The 18,534-nt window shown below is 41.5% G+C and overlaps 1 protein-coding gene across 2 annotated transcripts; it reads right to left on the bottom strand.

Moving 5' to 3' along the window:
• Positions 1-2,024: 2,024 nt before the first annotated feature.
• Positions 2,025-17,846, bottom strand: LOC148665498 (uncharacterized). 2 transcript variants are annotated; one of them, XM_088631628.1, is made up of 4 exons: positions 15,626-17,846; positions 14,054-14,134; positions 10,383-10,583; positions 2,025-9,458 (listed from the first exon to the last, which is right to left on the bottom strand). In XM_088631628.1, the coding sequence occupies exons 1-4, from the start codon at positions 15,942-15,944 to the stop codon at positions 8,797-8,799; spliced, it is 1,263 nt and encodes a 420-aa protein (XP_088487754.1). In that variant the 5' UTR covers positions 15,945-17,846; the 3' UTR covers positions 2,025-8,796. The 2 variants fall into 2 exon arrangements, with proteins under 2 accessions (XP_088487754.1, XP_088487755.1); XM_088631629.1 differs by lacking the exon at positions 14,054-14,134.
• Positions 17,847-18,534: the final 688 nt, after the last annotated feature.

Below are 18,534 nucleotides of genomic sequence, written 5' to 3'. Positions count from 1 at the left end.
TAATCTGTGGTATGGGACTCTCTTTGAAAGAGTGGCACTCCTCACAGAAGAGAATTTAAAAAAATCTTCAGCTCCAGGGAAGCTGATTTTTCTCCCTTGGGGAATTAAAAGCAGCTGCTGTGTGTGACCTTTTAGCACAATGGTAGTGTGTCTCACTCGAGATCAAGGGTGTGTACTCAAGTCACGTCGGGGTCAACCAATTTTTTTTCAGGTTCTGTCTGTACTCCACATATTTAAACGAAAAAACAGAACAGTACAGGACACGCAGTGAGGAGCTCACACAGAGAACACGACAAGAGGTTGCTTTCAGGTGTAGTTAATGTACATAACAGTCATCTATTACTGAGGAGCCTGATTAAAATTCACACGAGCCAGGTAGATGTCAAACCTACAATCTTATGTTCTGAAGTCAGACAGATTACCCATTAAAACACTGGCACATCACATACCTGAATGGCTCCATTGTGGGCTCAGTGCCGCTACTAGTATTACACTGACCCATCTAAAATGACTAAATAAGCAACATTTGTTTAATACATTTTTATCAGTTTTAAAATATAATCTCTTTAAAACATGTGTCATACTGAAATTCAGATTGATTTAGAATTCAAAGAAAAAATGTTTTTTTCCACAAAACCATGAAATTATCACATCTTCCACTCTACTTCTCTCTTGTAGCAGTAAAGCAGACCTTGCTGGTTGAGCATTTTCTCCAGTAAATTAGGTCACCTACCATGTTAAATCACTTCTTCTAAACACAACATTTCCTGGTGCACGTTTTCTTCATGAAAAAAAGACATTTTCCCTTACATAATTTCTTGGTTTTGTTTTAAAGAGTACAGAAAGAAATAAAAAGAAAAAGCAGTGTTGCAAAAAAACTCGTTGGGAGATGTCAAGTGCATTGGACATGAAAAGTGCCAGATAAAAACCATTTCTCTTTGTTTCTCTTAGTGTCGTGGCTCCTATGTAAAGGAGGCATCTTGCTCAGTAGGCAGGCTCAGTGCACACCAAACCCAGATGTCTCAGCGGTGTGTATCCAAGTGGCTGTAATAGAGCAACACTCTGCTGGCGCCTTGCTTAGTTGGTTAAAGCACCTGTTTTGTAAACAGGAGGTCCTAGATCCGAATCCTAGTGGTTCCTTTCTTCCTATCATGTTGTGCAGAACGTACCCTTTCAGATAATCACAAAGGGCTTGATTTAGTTTAATACGTGTATGCATTTCCTTTTTGGAAAACCTATTTTTCAATAAATTCACACAGCTATCACCTATCTGTCTGTCTCTCTGGTGCAATCAGTTAGTGCATTTGGCAACTGAAAGGTTGGTGGTTTGAGTCCAGCCAGGGATGGGCTTATGACTCTTTCAATGTTAACATTGTCTCCACTAAAAGTTGATTGGATTTCTCAGTGAAACCTTTACCCTCCTTATATTTGCAGGAAATGCGAGTGTTTTGCATGTGTCCAACAACAATAGGTAAACAGTTGAGTAGCCAAGTCAGAATCACTGGGAATGTCCAATAATGCCAAACATCGAAACTTCCTAGAAAACCCTATTCACCCATGGAAAATGATCTTTGAATGGCTGGCGGGAGACACCATTTATACTCCGTTGTATCCTCTGCTAAAATATTTTTAAAATACAATGCAGATGTGTTTAAGGTCATTAAAAATCCCAGGGCATTTCTTGAAAAGAGTAGGGGTGTAACCCTGGCGTCCTGACCAGATTTCCCATTGGCCCTTACCATGGCCTCCTAATAATCCTCATCTATGAATTGGCTTCATTACACTGCTCTCCTCCCCACTGATAGCTGATGTGTGGTGAGCATTCTGGCGCACTATGGCTGCCATCGCATCATACAGGTGGATGGTGCACATTGGTTGTGGTGGAGGGCAGTCCCCATTACCTATAAAGCGCTTTGAGTGGAGTGTCCAGAAAAGCACTATATAAGTCTAAGCAATTATTATTATTATTAAGGACTTGACAAGCTTTATTACTGTAGTGTCAAACAAATGACAAAGTTCAGGTGTCTGTGAAGCAGAAGTCCCTTTATTCATATGCATATGGAAGTCCGGCTTGCGACCGCCAGACTTAAAAAATAAGTAGCTGAAGATGGTCCTTTATACCTTAAAACACAAAGAGTTACTATGACATATTCTAAGCAAATGATAAAACAGCAACACCTGCCAATTAATTATATCTAAGTTGCAGACTAGACAACAGTTAGTTATTTTCATATTCTGGGCGTATAGCCAGCTCACCAAATACATGCCCCTTATCTTACTGACTAAGGACAGGCAGCATCTTTATATATATTTGAGCACAAAACCTACGTCAAGCCACTAAACTGCATAGTTTGAAAAAAACATACAAAAACATGAAAAGTATATTATCCCACTTCCTGGGCATCTCTTTTATCTCTTCATTCTTCATTACGTTAGCACTGTGCAGTTGGATTTTGATATTTTGACATATTAACTTATTTTAACATAAATGCTGTACAATCTATTGTAATTTTAAAATAATTAACTTATGTGATATTATCATTAATGGAGTTTTTAATGAAAGTTCAGGAGGAATGAAGGCAGCCGCGCTCATTCGACACAGCTGCTGCAATTCTCACTAATCCTGACGTAAGCAACCGGTCTCCATATATATCAAATGTCACCCTCTCCTCTTCCTCGTTCGTTTTCGCCTAGCTCGAATCTGTGCTCCCTTTTCATGGATCAAATCTGCCGCTCCGATGAAGACCTTTTCTGCAGTGCAGGAGACTCTCCTACCCCTCTCGTCCAGTCCTCCCCCCACTGCTCCCCTCACCTCCGTCTCATCGCCTCCTTCAGCCGCCGTTCCACATCAGCGCCGCTCATCTCCCAGCCAGTCCTCACAAGATCCAACTCCTCGCCGATGACTGCGTTCCACCGTTGTAGTCCCTCTCTCATTACAAACCCAGCCTTCCCGTTCCTCCACAGCAAAGTCTCCAAATAACCCCCGCTTCTCTCGAGGATGTCCCTGCTGCCGCGCTTCACGCACATCGGCTCCCCCTTCTCCTAGACCATCTCTTGCAATTTCCAACTGGACCGTAGCAAGCCTCCAGAGGATACTTCAAAAACATGGCGTCCATTTTAAAAGAAACGCTTCCAAAAAAGCTCTGTTTTCCCTGTACTTAACAGCAGTCTACACAAAGGAAACATCAGCTCCACAGCTTCCCCTGGCACCCTCTGACATCACCCTCACCGCCGCCACTCATCCCAACGTGAGGACCCCGAGGCAGCCCGCGCCTCTGCCTGTTGCGTCTTCTGTCTCGTCTTGTCCTGATATATCCGTGTCTGTGTCTCTTCCCCAAGCAATCCATACCTCTGCTGAACAACTGCACCTAGCCTCTTCCACCCAGTCTCCTTCCCTAAACTCCTTGCTGCCGAGTCTAAGGCCCCAGGCTCATGCCCCTCCCCAACCTCCTTCTCCACTTAATCTAATTTCTGCACTCTCTTTTGTCTCTACCTCTGGTGTCCAACACAGCTCAAACTCCTCCAGCTTGGTGCCTTCGGCCCCGGTTTCTTTTCTTTCGGCCCATGCTGCTGTCTCCACGGCCCAAAGGCCAGCTAGTAGGCGTCCCTTACCCTCCCCCACCCCCTGGCTTCCAAGGCGACTCGGCAGCCTGCTCAGTCCTTCACGCGGCCTTCGCCCCTGCTTCAATTCCTCCTCAACAGTCTTCGGCTTCCATATCCCAAGCCACCGAGCTTCAGGCACCCAGATCTGTCTAACCCCTCCTACCACAATCTGCTTTCTGCTCTTCTTCCCTCCTCATCTTCTCCCTTCCCAGGTGTCCAACACGGCATCCGTCATCCCATGCCTTCAGCCCTGGATTCCAATCTCCCCTTTACTAAGGATTTTCCTCTCCGAACAGCCATTCCTGTCCCAGCTCCTCCTAACACACTTAAGTTTAGTCCTCCTCCCATTCCCTTTTCACTCCGGCAGCAAATTCAATGAGGTGCGGACGTCAATCTAGCTCACCTTCTCTCTTCCTCTACTTACAACGCCGATTCTAGAACTGTCAAATGCGGTTCGATTTCCGTTACTCTCAAATCTTCTGACCCTCACTCTGCTTTAGTCCTTCGAGTTTCCGACTTCTGCTTGGCTTTCAGCATTTTCCGCAACATCACGTACTCCGCCTTTCCCGAACGTCGTCAGTAACTCAGCGATTACATTCACAGCATCCCCGATCTCTGTCCTTTTTGAGGGCTCCCTGTTCTATGATTACCATAAGCAGTTCTCGGCCAAGGCTGCTGCCCGCCTACTCCAATGGAACAAGCGCACCTACTGGGGAGCCCTCGACATTGAGCTTTACTGCCGCACTTTCACCAGCGTCCGAGCTCTTTCCTACGACTTCTGTTCCTCTTGGACACACTCATCAAATCTTTGCCCAGATACCGTCCGCCCCTTCGCCCCCACAGCATCTATTCTACCACCAGGTCTTCTTCAAACCTTACCGGTCCAAAGACGTTCGCAGTCGCCCATCGTGATGATCAGAGGCCAATAAATTTCCCAACATCTTCAATTCCTCGACACGGACCTCTCCCCTTCGTCGCTTCCTTCACATTTGCAGCTTCTGCGGTGTAGCTCATGCTCGCTCTGCCTGCCCCCGCCAGCCCTTCCATGCTCGCTCCACCTTCAGCGTTCCCAAATGACTACTGGCTTTTCCGTTTACCCCGATCGACTTCCCCGTTCTTGCTTCCGACCTGCTCAGTCACCCCGACCCCTCTTCCACCCACATCTTACTCGACAGCCTTTCCTTCGGATTCTCACCAGGCCTGTGCACACTTTCTTCTTCCTCCGTCTTGTGCATAAATGTGCAATCTGCCACCGCTAATCCCCAGTCCGTTGATTCCTTGCTAGCATCCAAAGTTGAGAATTGTTTCATGATGGCCCCACTTGACTCTCCCCCATTCCCTGCATACCGCATCAATCCCTTTGGTATAGCGGTCTGTAAGTATACCGGTAAAAAACACCTTATAATTGCCTTGTCAGCCCCTCATAACTCCCGCATGCCAAGTCTCAATAGCCTTATTCCCAGCTCAGACTTCTCCCTCCACTATGTCACAATTGACCACGCCATTTCTCTCCTCAAAATTGCAGGTCCGGGTGCCTGGCTCGCTAAGGCCGACATCTCCAGTGCCTTTAAAGTTATGCCTCTTGACCCAGACTTATGGCTCTTCTTCCGAGTTAATTGGCAGAACAAGTTCTTCGCACATACCTTACCTTCGGACATAGGAGTAGCCCAAAAATATTCGGTACCTTAGCCGAAGCTCTCTGCTGGATCCCCTTGAATAAGTATAAGCTCCCTTTTCTCGTCCATCTTCTCGACGATTTCCTTACCAAAGACTTTCCTCACACCCCACCTGCAAGAACCTCCTCCAGACTTATTTCCATTTTTAGGAAACTAGGGGTATCTTTTAGTATTGAATGCATTCAACTGATAACATTTCTCTTTGATGAGAGAGAACTTTATCCAAAATAAATCGGAAACAAATAAACGTGTTTTTTAGGGGTCCAAAAGAGCATCATCATGAGACTCAAAACCTGTTTTTTTTCTTCTTTCCAGGAGGAAGAATTATTCAGAGACAAACATCAGTCCAAAATCAATGTATTCTCCAATTGCTGTTCTTCTTCAAATCCTTCAAATGAACGACGATATTGAAGGATGATATCGTACCAATTGTAGTTTTTTTTATAGCAAATTTTATTAAAATATTAGCCTCTATTACAGTTGTCTTGGATGTTTCACAGGGTATAAAGACCCTCTTGCACCCTCAGATAAAATATTTAAAAATACAACACATTTATATATACATATTGAACAGTTTTTATGGTTACGTGTATATTAAAATGAAGGTAAATATAAAAAAGTATTAAAATATAAATGTACAGTCCTGTTGCAGGATCTGGGCCATTGAGGCAGTAACAGGCTGTGATTGACTGCGTTCTGTTGATTGCCAGGATGGTGTCAATGTTGGCTCTCACTCAAGGTTTGAAACTTCAGTTTGTTCTAATGAATACAGTCTATCGGGGAACAGTCAGTAACAACAGTCACACCCAAGCTTCCTCCTGGAAAAATATTGTGCCAACCCGTTTCTGACAGGGACTCTGGAAAACCCCCTGAGGGGGATTGGCTAAGGGAAGGAATAAAAACATCTGAGCCGGAACAGAGTGCGCTCGCAATTCCCACAAGCAGGGGTGGATTAACAAACAGGTTAGCATAGGCTGTAGCCAAGGGGCCCCCGACTGGCCAGAGTATTTTTTTAAACGGACCTGTCGGCCAAAATCGTGTCAAAACCAAGACGCGGATGTTACAGTATCAGAAAGACAACATAAAGAGGTATTTCTCTAAAACCCTCTTCAAAAGAAAACTCAGAAATGGTGAGCGTGTTTCAAGAGAATGGCTGCTGTATTCTAATTCAAAAGGAAGTGTTTTGTTTCGCATGTAAATTATTTGAAAAGTCCGGACAGACCGCAGGGTATAGTGACTGGAAAAATGCCGCTGAATGCTTGGCTAAACGCAAAGTGTCGGAGAGCCACACAAAGGCTATGGTTGTATACGTTCTGCGCTGTGCTGATAATGGTTTCATAGATTCAGAACTAAAAAGACAGTTTGACAATGAATATGAGTATTGGACTAATGTCTTGAAAAGGGTGGCTGCAGTGTTGAAGTTAGCAGAGCAAGGGCTGCCTTTTTGGGGACGCAGCGAAACTTTCAGGCGCCCTGACAGCAGGAACTTCATGGGTGTCCTTGAAGTTATCAGCGACTTTGATCCCTTCTTGGAAGCCCATATAGAAAAATATTTAATCGTCGATGCAGTGTATTGACTGATTTGAGACTGCAATGGACTTGCACGAGTTGGGAGATTCCTACTGCTCTTGAAATAATGCGCTCAAACAGGGTCTGTGGTTATCCTGTTGTTTCGTCGGTTTTAAAGTAAGCGTGCGCATGATTTCTGTTGTCAGCTCGCAGGTTGGCTGTAAATCTGATTTATTGATTGTATTGCTGTACTGTGCATTACAGGCGATTCTAGTGTGTGTGTTCCCTGCGTGTGCCACGTCTTATTCTGTTTCAATCCGCGTTAGCAGGCTCTTACTCCGAACGCGTCACTGAATTATTACAGTATTTTCTATTTTTTTTTTCTGGTAATGGGATAGGTGGGGGATGGAGATGGGGATGGGCGGCCTACACAACGTGTAGCCTAGGGGCCTCTGATCACCTTAATCCACCACTGCCCACAAGACCCTGGAGATGACACAGATAGCACAAGGGAAGCTGAAGAGTACGAGACCACGGAGGCCAGAACCTTTTGGTTTAGGAATTGACGACTATGGGAGACACTGGCATTAGAACAGAGGTACTGTCCAGAGATTTTTTAATACCTGAAGGCAAGGAACTACTGTTTCAGGAACTGACGACCACAGGAGACATTGGCATTGGAACAGAGGTACTGTACAGGGACTTTTAATACCATGAAGACGAGGAGCAAGATGTGCATCCCTTTCTCCATTTGTAAGCTTTGGATAAAAAAATAAATCAGTGGCTTTTTTCTTTCCAGATGGCAGTATTTTTTTCTGCACTGGTAGGCAAGATTTGTATTTAATCTTTCGCAAGCTGTATGAATTTCTTGGAAAGAAACTATCACAAAACTACAAACTGAACCCACATAAGGAAATCAGTAAGATCACCGTTAAGCAGAAACAGAACAGTTATTGGGTCCAGTTCCTTTCATCCGGAGTATCAAACCGGTCACTGCTTGTTCTCAGCCAGGCTGCACAAACTGCTCCCTCAAGAAGGGCAACACCAGACAGGAGAGTCAGGTCTGTCCAGCACCAGAGGCCTGGGTTTTTCCAGCACTGCTGGTATGACCCCCATCAGAATCAACTGTCTTCTGTTGGCACTGAAGCAAGAACACAGATGAGCACAGACTGGAGCTGCTGAATTCACAACTTCCTGTCGGGATTCTTAGGAATACTGAAGCTGATGTCTGGGGATTTGAAGGAATACAGGAGCTGATGTCCAAGGATTCAGGGTAATACTGGAGCCAGTGTGTCCTTGAATTCTGAGGAATATTGGAGTTGAGGCTCACACACCTCTATCCTTTCACTAACATCCTATACTCCAGGTTCAGAGGACAGTGACTTCTCTAACAGCACTCAGGCTACCAGACACTCCTCTGGCCTTCCAGTCTTAACTTCTGTCTCCCCAAAATTAAAAGACCAGCTTTCCATCCTAGCTCCTGACAAACTTTTCCATTTTATTTGTATTTTTTGCCTTTTCAAGCTACTATGCAACTGCATCAAGTCACTCATTAACTAACATATTTATCACTTCTAGCAGTTCTCATTTGCTATACGTATGTATAAGGTAAAAAACTACTGTTGCACTGAACTAAAATCCAGCTCTGTAATAACTCTTCACACAAAGACAGTTTAAACCAGAGAATCCCACTTCTAAAACAATTACAGAGAAGGGATTAAACAATACAAAACACAGCAGGAGAAACCATCTTGAACCTTATGATACTTTCTACCACCCCTTAAATAGCTGTAACATGACCTTCCTCAATACTTTTCACTGAGAAGCCATATCTAGTGGAGAGGTCATTAAAGAGATTTAGGATGTGTAACATTTCTGCTTTTACATGAAATATATTCTGCTACAGTAGACTTATTTGAAATCCCAGATTTACAAGAAGCTTTTACTGACCGAGATTAAAGTTTTTCTAACTTGATTTTCCTAAGGTATTGGTTAGGAGGATTTATAATTACTGTTCAGAATGTTTGAGCATTTGTTTTTTTCCACCCTTGCTGTAACAGAATGTTTTTTCTCCTGTGTGAAGGAGCTGGTGGACTCTTAAGGCATTTGAGAAACTAAAGCACTTCCCACACTGGCTACAAATGAAGGGTCTTTCTCCTGTGTGAATGCGCTGGTGGCAGTTTAAAGTGTCTAACCGCCTAAAACTCTTCCCACACTGACTGCAGCTGAATGGTTTCTCTCCTGTGTGAATGCGCAGGTGGCTTCTTAAGTGGCTTGACTGATTAAAACTCTTCCCACACTGACTGCAGCAGAAAGGTCTCTCTCCTGTGTGAATGCGCCAGTGGGTTTTTAAGTTGCTTGTGTTTTTAAAAGCCTTCCCACACTCCCTGCAAGGGAACAGTCTCTCTCCTGTGTTAAGGTTCTGGTAGGGTTTTGAAGTGCTAGACTGACAGAAATGCTGCTCTTGTCCATCCTGTAATGACAGTTTGTCCCCTTCCTCTGAGCAAGGGCTCGAGTGATTCTTCCTGAACGTCTGGCCTTGCTGTGGTTTCTCACTCTGCAAATGCTCCCAGTAATAATCTTGCTCTGTGTGTTGAAACTTGTTCTCTCCATCATGTCCCTCAGTGTGCTGCTCAGCAGTGTGAATCACCTGGGGCTCCTTCTCCAGCTCTGTAAGAAAAAAAACATCCAGTTCATTCAGTTGTTCCTTTCTGTACCCAAGAACAGAGATGTACTCCAGATCACTAAAATGTTTTCTTCGTGAAATGATTCTTAGTGTCCAGATTAAAACATTTAGCCCTATACAGAGCTCATTCAATTTACTACTCTGAACTTATAGAAAGCAATAAAATAGCCCTCGCTACCTATTTAAGACAATAGCTGATCTAACAAATAAGACCGATTCTATAGCACCATCTAACTTCAGTAGTGACGATTTCATTAACTTCTTTAATGATACAATTAACACCACCAGACTTCAAACACAATCAAATAAGCTGCAAAAAGGTCTGGTAGAGAAACAATAAAAGCACCTCTTTAATGTTTTTCAATTAGTTAATGAATAAGAACTCAAGAAATTAATTAAGACAAAGTCAACCACCTGTCCGCTAGATCCCATCCCCACTCAGCTAGTCAAAGATTCCCTCGAAGTACATTTATGTATAAGGACAACAGATAGCAAGTGATTGTATGGGTAACTGAGCAACCAGATTATTAAACCCGTGTAAAGTCATCAGATACTAAGGGATCATATGACTGTTTAAAACACCTCTCCAATGACAGTCCCTCCACTTTAACAGAACAAGGCCAATTTATTATCAAGCCCTGTTGGAGCTGCTGTTGTTTCTCCCTGTACTGACTCTCCTCTGTGTAGTAACTCAGTACTGATCTCATCAACAGGTACATCAGTCTGCTGTTCTGCAGCGTCAATGAACTGGGGTTCCATGTCCTGCTCTGTAAGATTACACTCACCCAGTTCTTCTTTGTGCTCTTGTACAGAGACACAGCCCAGTTTATTACAACCTTCTGTTGTTCAAATTACTAAAAAATACATCTCTATAAAATCATCAGATACTAAGAGTTCAGGTGTCTCACTCTCAGGATTTGTCTTCATCATGGACACAGAGTCCATATCCTCCACACTCTGTCTGCTCTCTGTGTGCTGCTCACTGAGTTTCTCTTTCCCTTCTGCAGCAGTGAGCTCTGTCTCCTGCATCAGACTGGAGCCCCACTCCTCCTCAATGTGCTGCTGAGGAGCCCTTTCCCCAGCATCAGGGAGAGCACTGGCCTCTGAGCCTGAAAACACAGGATAAGACAGCAAGGTCTTTAACATGAGCTTAGAATAGTGTTCAAAAGTAAATAATATGCACACAAAAACAAGCCAAAAATTTAAAATTTGAGATAACAGAGCAATACTATCTAACAACTAAAATTAATTTGTTGAAGCTTATTTAAAAACTAGATGTACACCAAAGATCCAAACAGATACACAACAAATATAAAACAAAGATACAGACACACTGGACAATACAGTACATTAACACTGCACTGAGAGAGATGAGGCTGAAGTTGGCTTCTTATTCGCGTTTTTTGTTCCACCTTAAATGCTGCTGCTGTGATGTTATGTTGCCTATTGCCTGTAGATGGCTCTCTACAGTCTTTTTTAAATGTACTAATCCGGATGGATTCCTGGACATATCCTCAGTAAAGGGGAATATGTTAACTAAATTGTGACTGTCCAAATTGCATATTTGTATGAAATATCTCAGAAAATCGAAAACCAATTTTCAAAACTCACAATAACACAAACTGGCATGTTATACAACAAGTAAACAAGACAAAGGCAAAACATGAATTCACTGGCACATTCTGCATATTTACCACGACCTTGCTTTCTAATCTCAAGTCTCAAATTCTTGCATTTTACAAGACATTTTAAAATAGCAGTATTAAATGGGACATTTAGAACATGGCATATGAGCATATATGGTTAACCGAGGATGAGCAAAGGGCAATGGCACTTTCTGCTGTATTGCTATGGCCTTCCCTCCTGATGATAAGATTGTCTCACAATTCTGACACTGAGGTGTAACCGACTATGAAAATCATGAAGTACAAGAAACTTTACTGTACCAGTTTTTAAATATTTTTAAATACCCTCTGAACATGGCATTTGAGGATTTATAGTCAACAAAATAATGCACCTTCTGCTGATTTGCTTTGTCCCTCCTTCCTCATTACCAAAACATCTTCATATTGTGACACTAAGGTAAGAGACAAAATCACTCATCATGTACATTTGTAATTACGACACTTCATTGTTGTATTTCTGCGTTGTGACATTTTGAACATGGCATGTTAAAGTATATATGAAACCTAGATCAGGACTGGCTAACTGCAATTCATATTGATTTGTCATTGTCTTACTTTCTCAATGAAAAACTTGTTTTCAGTGATTGTGTCGTCGATATGACATAAAATATGCTTCAATGCCAGAATAAATAATCATGGAAAAGATTCCTGGTAATTAGAATTACAATTACCGGTAAAACAGTAAATTACCGTTTACCAATGTCTTCTCACATGCTGTGTTCAGAGGGTCGTATTTAAAAAATGGTACAGTAAATTTTCTTGAACTTCAGGATTTTGAGAGTCTGCTACATTGTCTCTCACACCTCAGTGTCAGAATTGTGAGACAATTTTGTAATCAGGAGGGAGAGCCATAGCAATTCAGCAGAAAGTGCAATCAGCTTTTCCCAATGCATTCTCTCATGCTATGTTCAGAGGGTCATATTTAAAAAATGGTACAGTAAAATTTATTTTACGTCAGGATTTTGACAATCTGTTACGTTGTTTCTCACACCCTAGTGTCAGATTTGTGATACGATTTCAGTCAGGATTACTAGTGACTGAAGTGAGTCAATTACAGGCGAAAGGCAACATAAGGCCAGCAGCCGTATCACTCTGAAACTAACAACTAGCAACCCACTGAAGCTGAGCAGGTGTGGAAAAACTAAGGCTGCTGCTGGGAGAGGGGTTAGTGGGGCCAGCAGGGGGTGCTAACCCTGCGGTCCATGTGGGTCCTAATGCCCCAGTATAGCGATGGGGACACTATACTGTAAACAGGCGCCGTCCGTTGGATGAGATATAAAACCAAGGTCCTGACTCTCTGTGGTCATTAAAAATCCCATGGCTTCTCTCAACAAACAGTAGGGGTATAACCCTGGTGTCCAGGCAAAATTTCCTATTGGCCCTTACCAATCATGGCCTCCTAATAATCCCCATCTATGAATTGGCTTCATTACTGTGCTCTCCTCCCAACTGATAGCTGATGTGTGGTGAGCGTTCTGGCGCACTATGCCTACCGTCGCATCATCTAGGTGGATGCTTCACGTTTGTGGTGGTGGAGGGGATCCCCATTACCTGTAATGTGCTTTGACTGGAGTGTCCAGAAAAGCGCTATAAAAGTGTTGTTGTTGTTGTTAATAATAATAATAATAATAATAATAATAATAATAATATTATTATTATTATTATAACATCACCAGTGTGGATGATGAAATAATTTACATGCTGCAAAGGGCCTATTCCCACCTGGACAGAGCTGGCAGCACTGTGAAGATTATTATTTTTTTATTATTTCTCCAGTGCCTTCAATACTATACAGCCAGTACTGCTAGGAAGGAAACTGGAGGAGATGCAAGTGGGTACCTTCATGATCTCTTGGATCACTGACTACCTGACAAGCAGACCACAGTTTGTGAGACAGCAGAACTGTGTCTGAATGGGTGGTAAGTAATACAGGGGCTCCTCAGGGGACGGTCCTTTCTCCATTCCTCTTCACCCTCTATACTTCCGACTCGAAGTCCTGCCACCCGCAGAGTTCTCAGATGACTCTGCAATTGTGGGATGTATTGACGGTGGGCTGGAGATAGCTTTGTGGAGTGGTGAGGGGATAACCACCTGCAGATTAATGTGGTTTAGACCAAGGAGTTGGTGGTGGACTTCAGGAGGAAGAAGGCCCAACCTACTCCTGTCTGTATACTTGGGAGCGCCGTGGAGATGGTTAACTCGTACAAATACCTGGGCGTCCACATTGATGACAGACTGGAATGGACCAACAATTACGAGGCCATTTACAGGAAGGGTCAGAGCCGACTTTACTTTTTGAGGAGGCTCAGGTCCTTCAATGTGTGTAGTGAGATGCTTCTGATGTTCTACCAGTCTGTCATAGCGAGTGACAGTGGTGTGCTGGGGCTCTAGGATTAGAGTGGGGGACGCTAATCGGCTGAACAAGCTCATCAAGAAAATATGTTCTGTCATTGGGTCTGATCTGGACTCTTTGGAGCTGGTGGCTGAGAGAAGAATGGTGTCCAAATTAATATACATCATGGACGATGTTTTACTGGTGTTCTGTCTACATCTGGTTTGTAAAAGTGCAATACATGGAAGTGGAATGGGCAATTTATTTATTATTCACAACTGTGCAATAGTTGCAACAGTTACCTACTCTGTACAATGTGCTTGGGAGTGTGTAATATCTATACTGTCTATTACATCTTCCTTGTGTTTTCATACTTCAAAATTTCATTTTCAAAATTCATACTTTTGTTTGTGTGCGCCTTTTCTGTTTTGTTTGTAATTCTTTATTCCTTTTTTAAAATGTATTTACTGTATTGTATTACTGCATTTGTACTGTACTGTGTTGATTGTGTCTGGCTGCAGTAGCACTTGAATTTCCCACATGGGATTGATAAAGTACCTACCTATAGGAATGTTATATATCAGGTGGGTAGCTGCGTCAGCATGCGAAGGCTGCAAAGGAACAAGTAAAGGTTTATTCCATGCTGAAAAGAGAAGAAAAGAAACAACGTTTCAGCTGTGGAACCTTCTTCAGGTGAAAGAAAGATATATAAGATATCCTTTCTTCTCTTTTCAGCATGGAATAAACCTTTACTTGTCACAGCTACCCACCTGATATATAACATTCCTATAATCACAACTATGAATGTCCACTGTGGGTTTTACCGGTAATTGTAATTCTAGTTACCAGGAATCTTTTCCATGATTATTTATTCTGGTATTGAAGCATATTTTATGTCATTATGAAGTGTCATAATCACTGAAAAAATATGTTTTTCATTCAGAAAGTAAGACAATGACAAATCACTATGAATTGCAGTTAGCCTGTCCTGATCTAGGTTTCCTATATACTTTAACATGCCATATTCAGAATGTCAAAACGCAGAAATGCAACAGTGAAGTGTCGTAATTACAAATGTACATGATGAGTGATTTTGTCTCTCTTACCTTAGTGTCGCAATATTAAGATGTTTTGGTAATGAGGAAGGAGGGACAAAGCAAATCAGCAGAAGGTGCGTTATTTTGTTGACTATAAATCCTCAAATGCCATGTTGAGAGGGACATATTTAAAAAATGGTACAGTAAATTTTCTTGTACTTGTACTGTATTTTCATAGTCTGTTATATTGTCTCTCACACCTCAGTGTCAGAATTGTGAGATGATTTTGTCATCAGGAGGGAGGGCCATAGCAATTTAGCAGAAAGTGCAATCACCTTTTCCCAGTGTAACGTCGTGTTATTGTGAGTTTTTAAAATTGGTTTGCGATTTTCTGAAATATATTTCATACAAAAATACAACTAGGACAGTCGCTATTTATTTTGATATTCCCTTTCACTGAGGATGTCTACAGTATTCTATCCGGATTAGTACTGACCGAAGAGTGTCAATTACAGGCGAAAGGCAATACTGCAGCGGCATTTAAGGTGGAAAGAAAAATGCGAATAAGAAGCCAACTTCAGCATCGTAAGAGAGTGAGAGAGGTTAATATAGACACACCGACGTTTATAATAGTAATCCTGCCGCTTTGGGGAGTTATTTTACAATGAACATACATATATATATATACTGTATCTTGTATTATTTATAGAATTTCTGTATATTCTACAAATCAGGCACAATAATTCTGGCAACGACGCTAAATTAGAGAGATTGATTCGGTTATAAAATTGTATTTAATAACTTTTACCTTCAGATTAATTACATACAGTACCAAAGACCAAAGATATAATGTGAAACTTAATTCTGGAACGCTATGTTGGCAACCTAAATTTACAAATACAAATAAAATAATTGAATGATTTTTTGCTAATGATGGTGACAACAGTTTAGTTCCCAGTGAAGAATTCAGCTACTACATCACAAAAGTCTTTCCCACTTCACTCTGCATCTCTCCACTATATTATTACCACTGAGGAAGTTAAAGGCTTAGTTTTTAAACGCACAGACACTGACTTCATACAAGTCATTACACTGACCTGACAGCTCCAGTTTCGTGTCTACTTCTTCTTTTATTTCTCCAGTGACTTCACATGGAAGCGTGTGTCCAACACGATCTGTCTGTTCCTGATCTCCTCCTGCTCCCGACTCCTTCTCCCACAGCTGCAATCTCCACTTCAGGCTCTCGTTTTCCTCCTTCAGCTGCGTCACTTCACTCCCGAAACTCTCTTCCACAAATTGTGTGATTTTAACAATTCTGTTTCGGAAAACTTCAGAAAATTCATCCACGATCGATTTAAGCAAAACCTCCATGAAAGAGTAAAGCTCAGTCTCCAGCGTGAATAACAAATTAGCCATCTTTCTAAAGAGTCAATCCGAAACAAAGGCTGAGTTCATACGCTCAGGGTCTGCACACGTCTACAGCTTAACAGGGTCGTACCTATAGGAGCTAAAAAGTTATTTTTAAACAAAATAACTTTTATTATTCATCCTAACCAACCGATTCAATCACTGCCATGCGGGTGAAATGTCTGCACAACCGCGCAGCATTATGACGTCATACATGAGCGCTGAAGCGGCATAAAAAACAACCGAGGAGCGGTGCTGAGAAAAAGGAGTTTCTGCAACTTGATATAAATCTCACTGCACCTGCTACCGCCACCTACCCAGGAGGCCTGAATAGCCATCGAGCTGCACTGTTCGTGTTGAACCGTACGATTGCAAATTTATTTCTGCTTTATACCTTCAAGGACATAAGTATGTACAATATTTTCACTGTAGCGGTTTAATGTAGATGAGTAATATGTCCAAAAACGTTTATTTTGAATATCCCTTTTCCTATCCCTTTTGTTCAAAATATGTACAATGGATTTAAAAATAAATACATCGAAGTATCCCAGATTATATGTAGAGCGTCAGATATACACATCAGCTGATCCTTTATGTTTTGTTATACACAATCAGCACAGAAATGCAAAGAATAAAAAAAGTATCCTAAAGAAATAGAACAGCTAATTATAGAATAACAATAACATTAAGTACAAAATTAAAAGTATATTTTTTCAGACATGCTATAATTAGATTTGGTTAGTGGCACCATTGTTAAAGAGAGTGGGTTGTTGAATTGCACTGAATTTTTGGAAAGATTCCAGATTCCAGTTACCCCTTGGGAATATGCCATATTCTCTGATGTTATCCATGAGACAGCGACTATGTTACTGTACAGTACTGACCTTCCTGATTTTATTGTTAATCTGTTCATGGATGGTGTGAAAATAAAAGATAGAAAATGAAATAACTAAATCCTTGTACCCTCTGCTTCATTCGTCTCTGTATATCCTTCTGGAGTTCAATATATATTAATTTCAGATAGTTTTATACCAACCTTGATAGACACTGCCTAAGAAACAAGATTAAATACATAACTTTTTAATACTGTGGATCCTATCCTTCAGTTTTCTACAGTGAATAGATCCGTCTGTGTCTTGTTTCTTGTACACATATAGGGTAGAATTTGACAACCCAGGAAGACGATGTGCCACTCAAACAAACTATTTTAACTCGTCACTCCGAACCCGTTAACTCCTACATTCACCATAGTCTGTTACCCTGAGCAACCGTAATTCCTACTCAGCCCTCTACCAAACAACATGTAGTTTCACTGCTGATGCACACAAATATAAGTCTGATCTCCAGTTTACCAACAGCAAGCTCAGGCAGTGCTCCTCTGTAAAGCAGTGTTTGTTCCTATCGCTTATGTGGGCTTACCAGGGCACGTGATTGGCTGGCCAAAATGACTGACAGGGGCACTCGTGGTGCGTTGGTCGGTCGTGGAAAGATTTAATCATTTAATCTCTTTACTGTGCACATTTTAATTTTAGTATTAGATATTTATATAGAATTTTACAACTAAAGGGACATTTTAGTAGCTGAGCATAAAAAGAAGAGGAGCATAACGCATCTGAAGGTAATAAACAATATTAATTTAGGAACACAAACATATATACTGCAATATATTGCAGTATATAGAAGATTGAGTCATAGAAGAAGTAATCAAAATGTCACTGTTAACAGTAATACAGGTCTAATAGAGATGAGAAGGTCATTAATAATAAAATCATTAATATTAAACTTTCACCACTACAGTTTCAGTTTACTAACAGTCCTATGGGCAGGACTGAAACCAGATTTGACAGGATTCAAACAAGGAATGATTTCAAGGAGTCAGAAGCTTTCAACTGCCTTCCAAAGAGCCCAACTAAAAATGGTAGCATTGAAATTGGTCGAAAATGTGCGCAAAATCTGAAATCATTGCGTAAGAAGAGGACCATTTCTATACTGAAGAAGGGTCCACGGCCGAAACATTGTGTTTTCTCTCCTTTTTTTCCAACATGGAATAAACCTATTACTTGTTCATTTCTATACAGCTTTATTATTGTACAACTGATAGGACACAGTGCAGAGAAACAATGTTTCTGGAGGAATTACATTGAGAGAACCTGTGGACTTGACTTTTTAAGTTTCATGATTTTTAGTGAGTGCTTTACAAAAAACTCTCTAGAGACTTCATTCCTTCCAATTTCTAACAGCTTTATCAAGTACAGGATAGCAGTGGAGTCTATCCATCACAGGACACACATTAATTTATTATATTTACTATATTTATTATACACGTGTAAATTAATTACTGCAAAAATAATTTACTTCGTACACTGTTCAGAGTGCCGTATACTCCTAGTTTGCGGCACACACGATACATACAGTAAAAAGCCTCAGGCACTGTGTTAGATGTGTTTTCGACGTTATATATGTGTTTAATAATGTCGTCGATTTTACGGTTGCAATTCGACGTTGATTATACGTTGAGGCGACGTATATATACGTATAGCTGTATTTTCGCCGTGAATATACGTATATTCGACGAATCAATGCCCACAGCTTGGCATAC

Source organism: Lepisosteus platostomus, chromosome 5 (genome assembly GCF_059453375.1).
Source record: "Lepisosteus platostomus isolate fLepPlt1 chromosome 5, fLepPlt1.hap1, whole genome shotgun sequence".
In the NCBI taxonomy this organism is placed as follows: Eukaryota; Metazoa; Chordata; class Actinopteri; order Semionotiformes; family Lepisosteidae; genus Lepisosteus; species Lepisosteus platostomus.
The sequence above is the reverse complement of the archived record's forward strand: the minus strand, read 5'-3'. Positions and strand labels throughout refer to the sequence as shown.

Coding starts and splice junctions, on each gene's coding strand:
- LOC148665498 (XM_088631628.1), bottom strand. CDS start 15,944: ATGGCTAATTTGTTATTCACGCTGGAGACTGAGCTTTACTCTTTCATG. Junction 10,584..14,053: donor GATATATAACATTCCTATAG/GTAGGTACTTTA, acceptor CTGTGTTTTCAG/GCTCAGAGGCCAGTGCTCTC. Junction 9,459..10,382: donor GATGAAGACAAATCCTGAGA/GTGAGACACCTG, acceptor TTTTTCTTACAG/AGCTGGAGAAGGAGCCCCAG.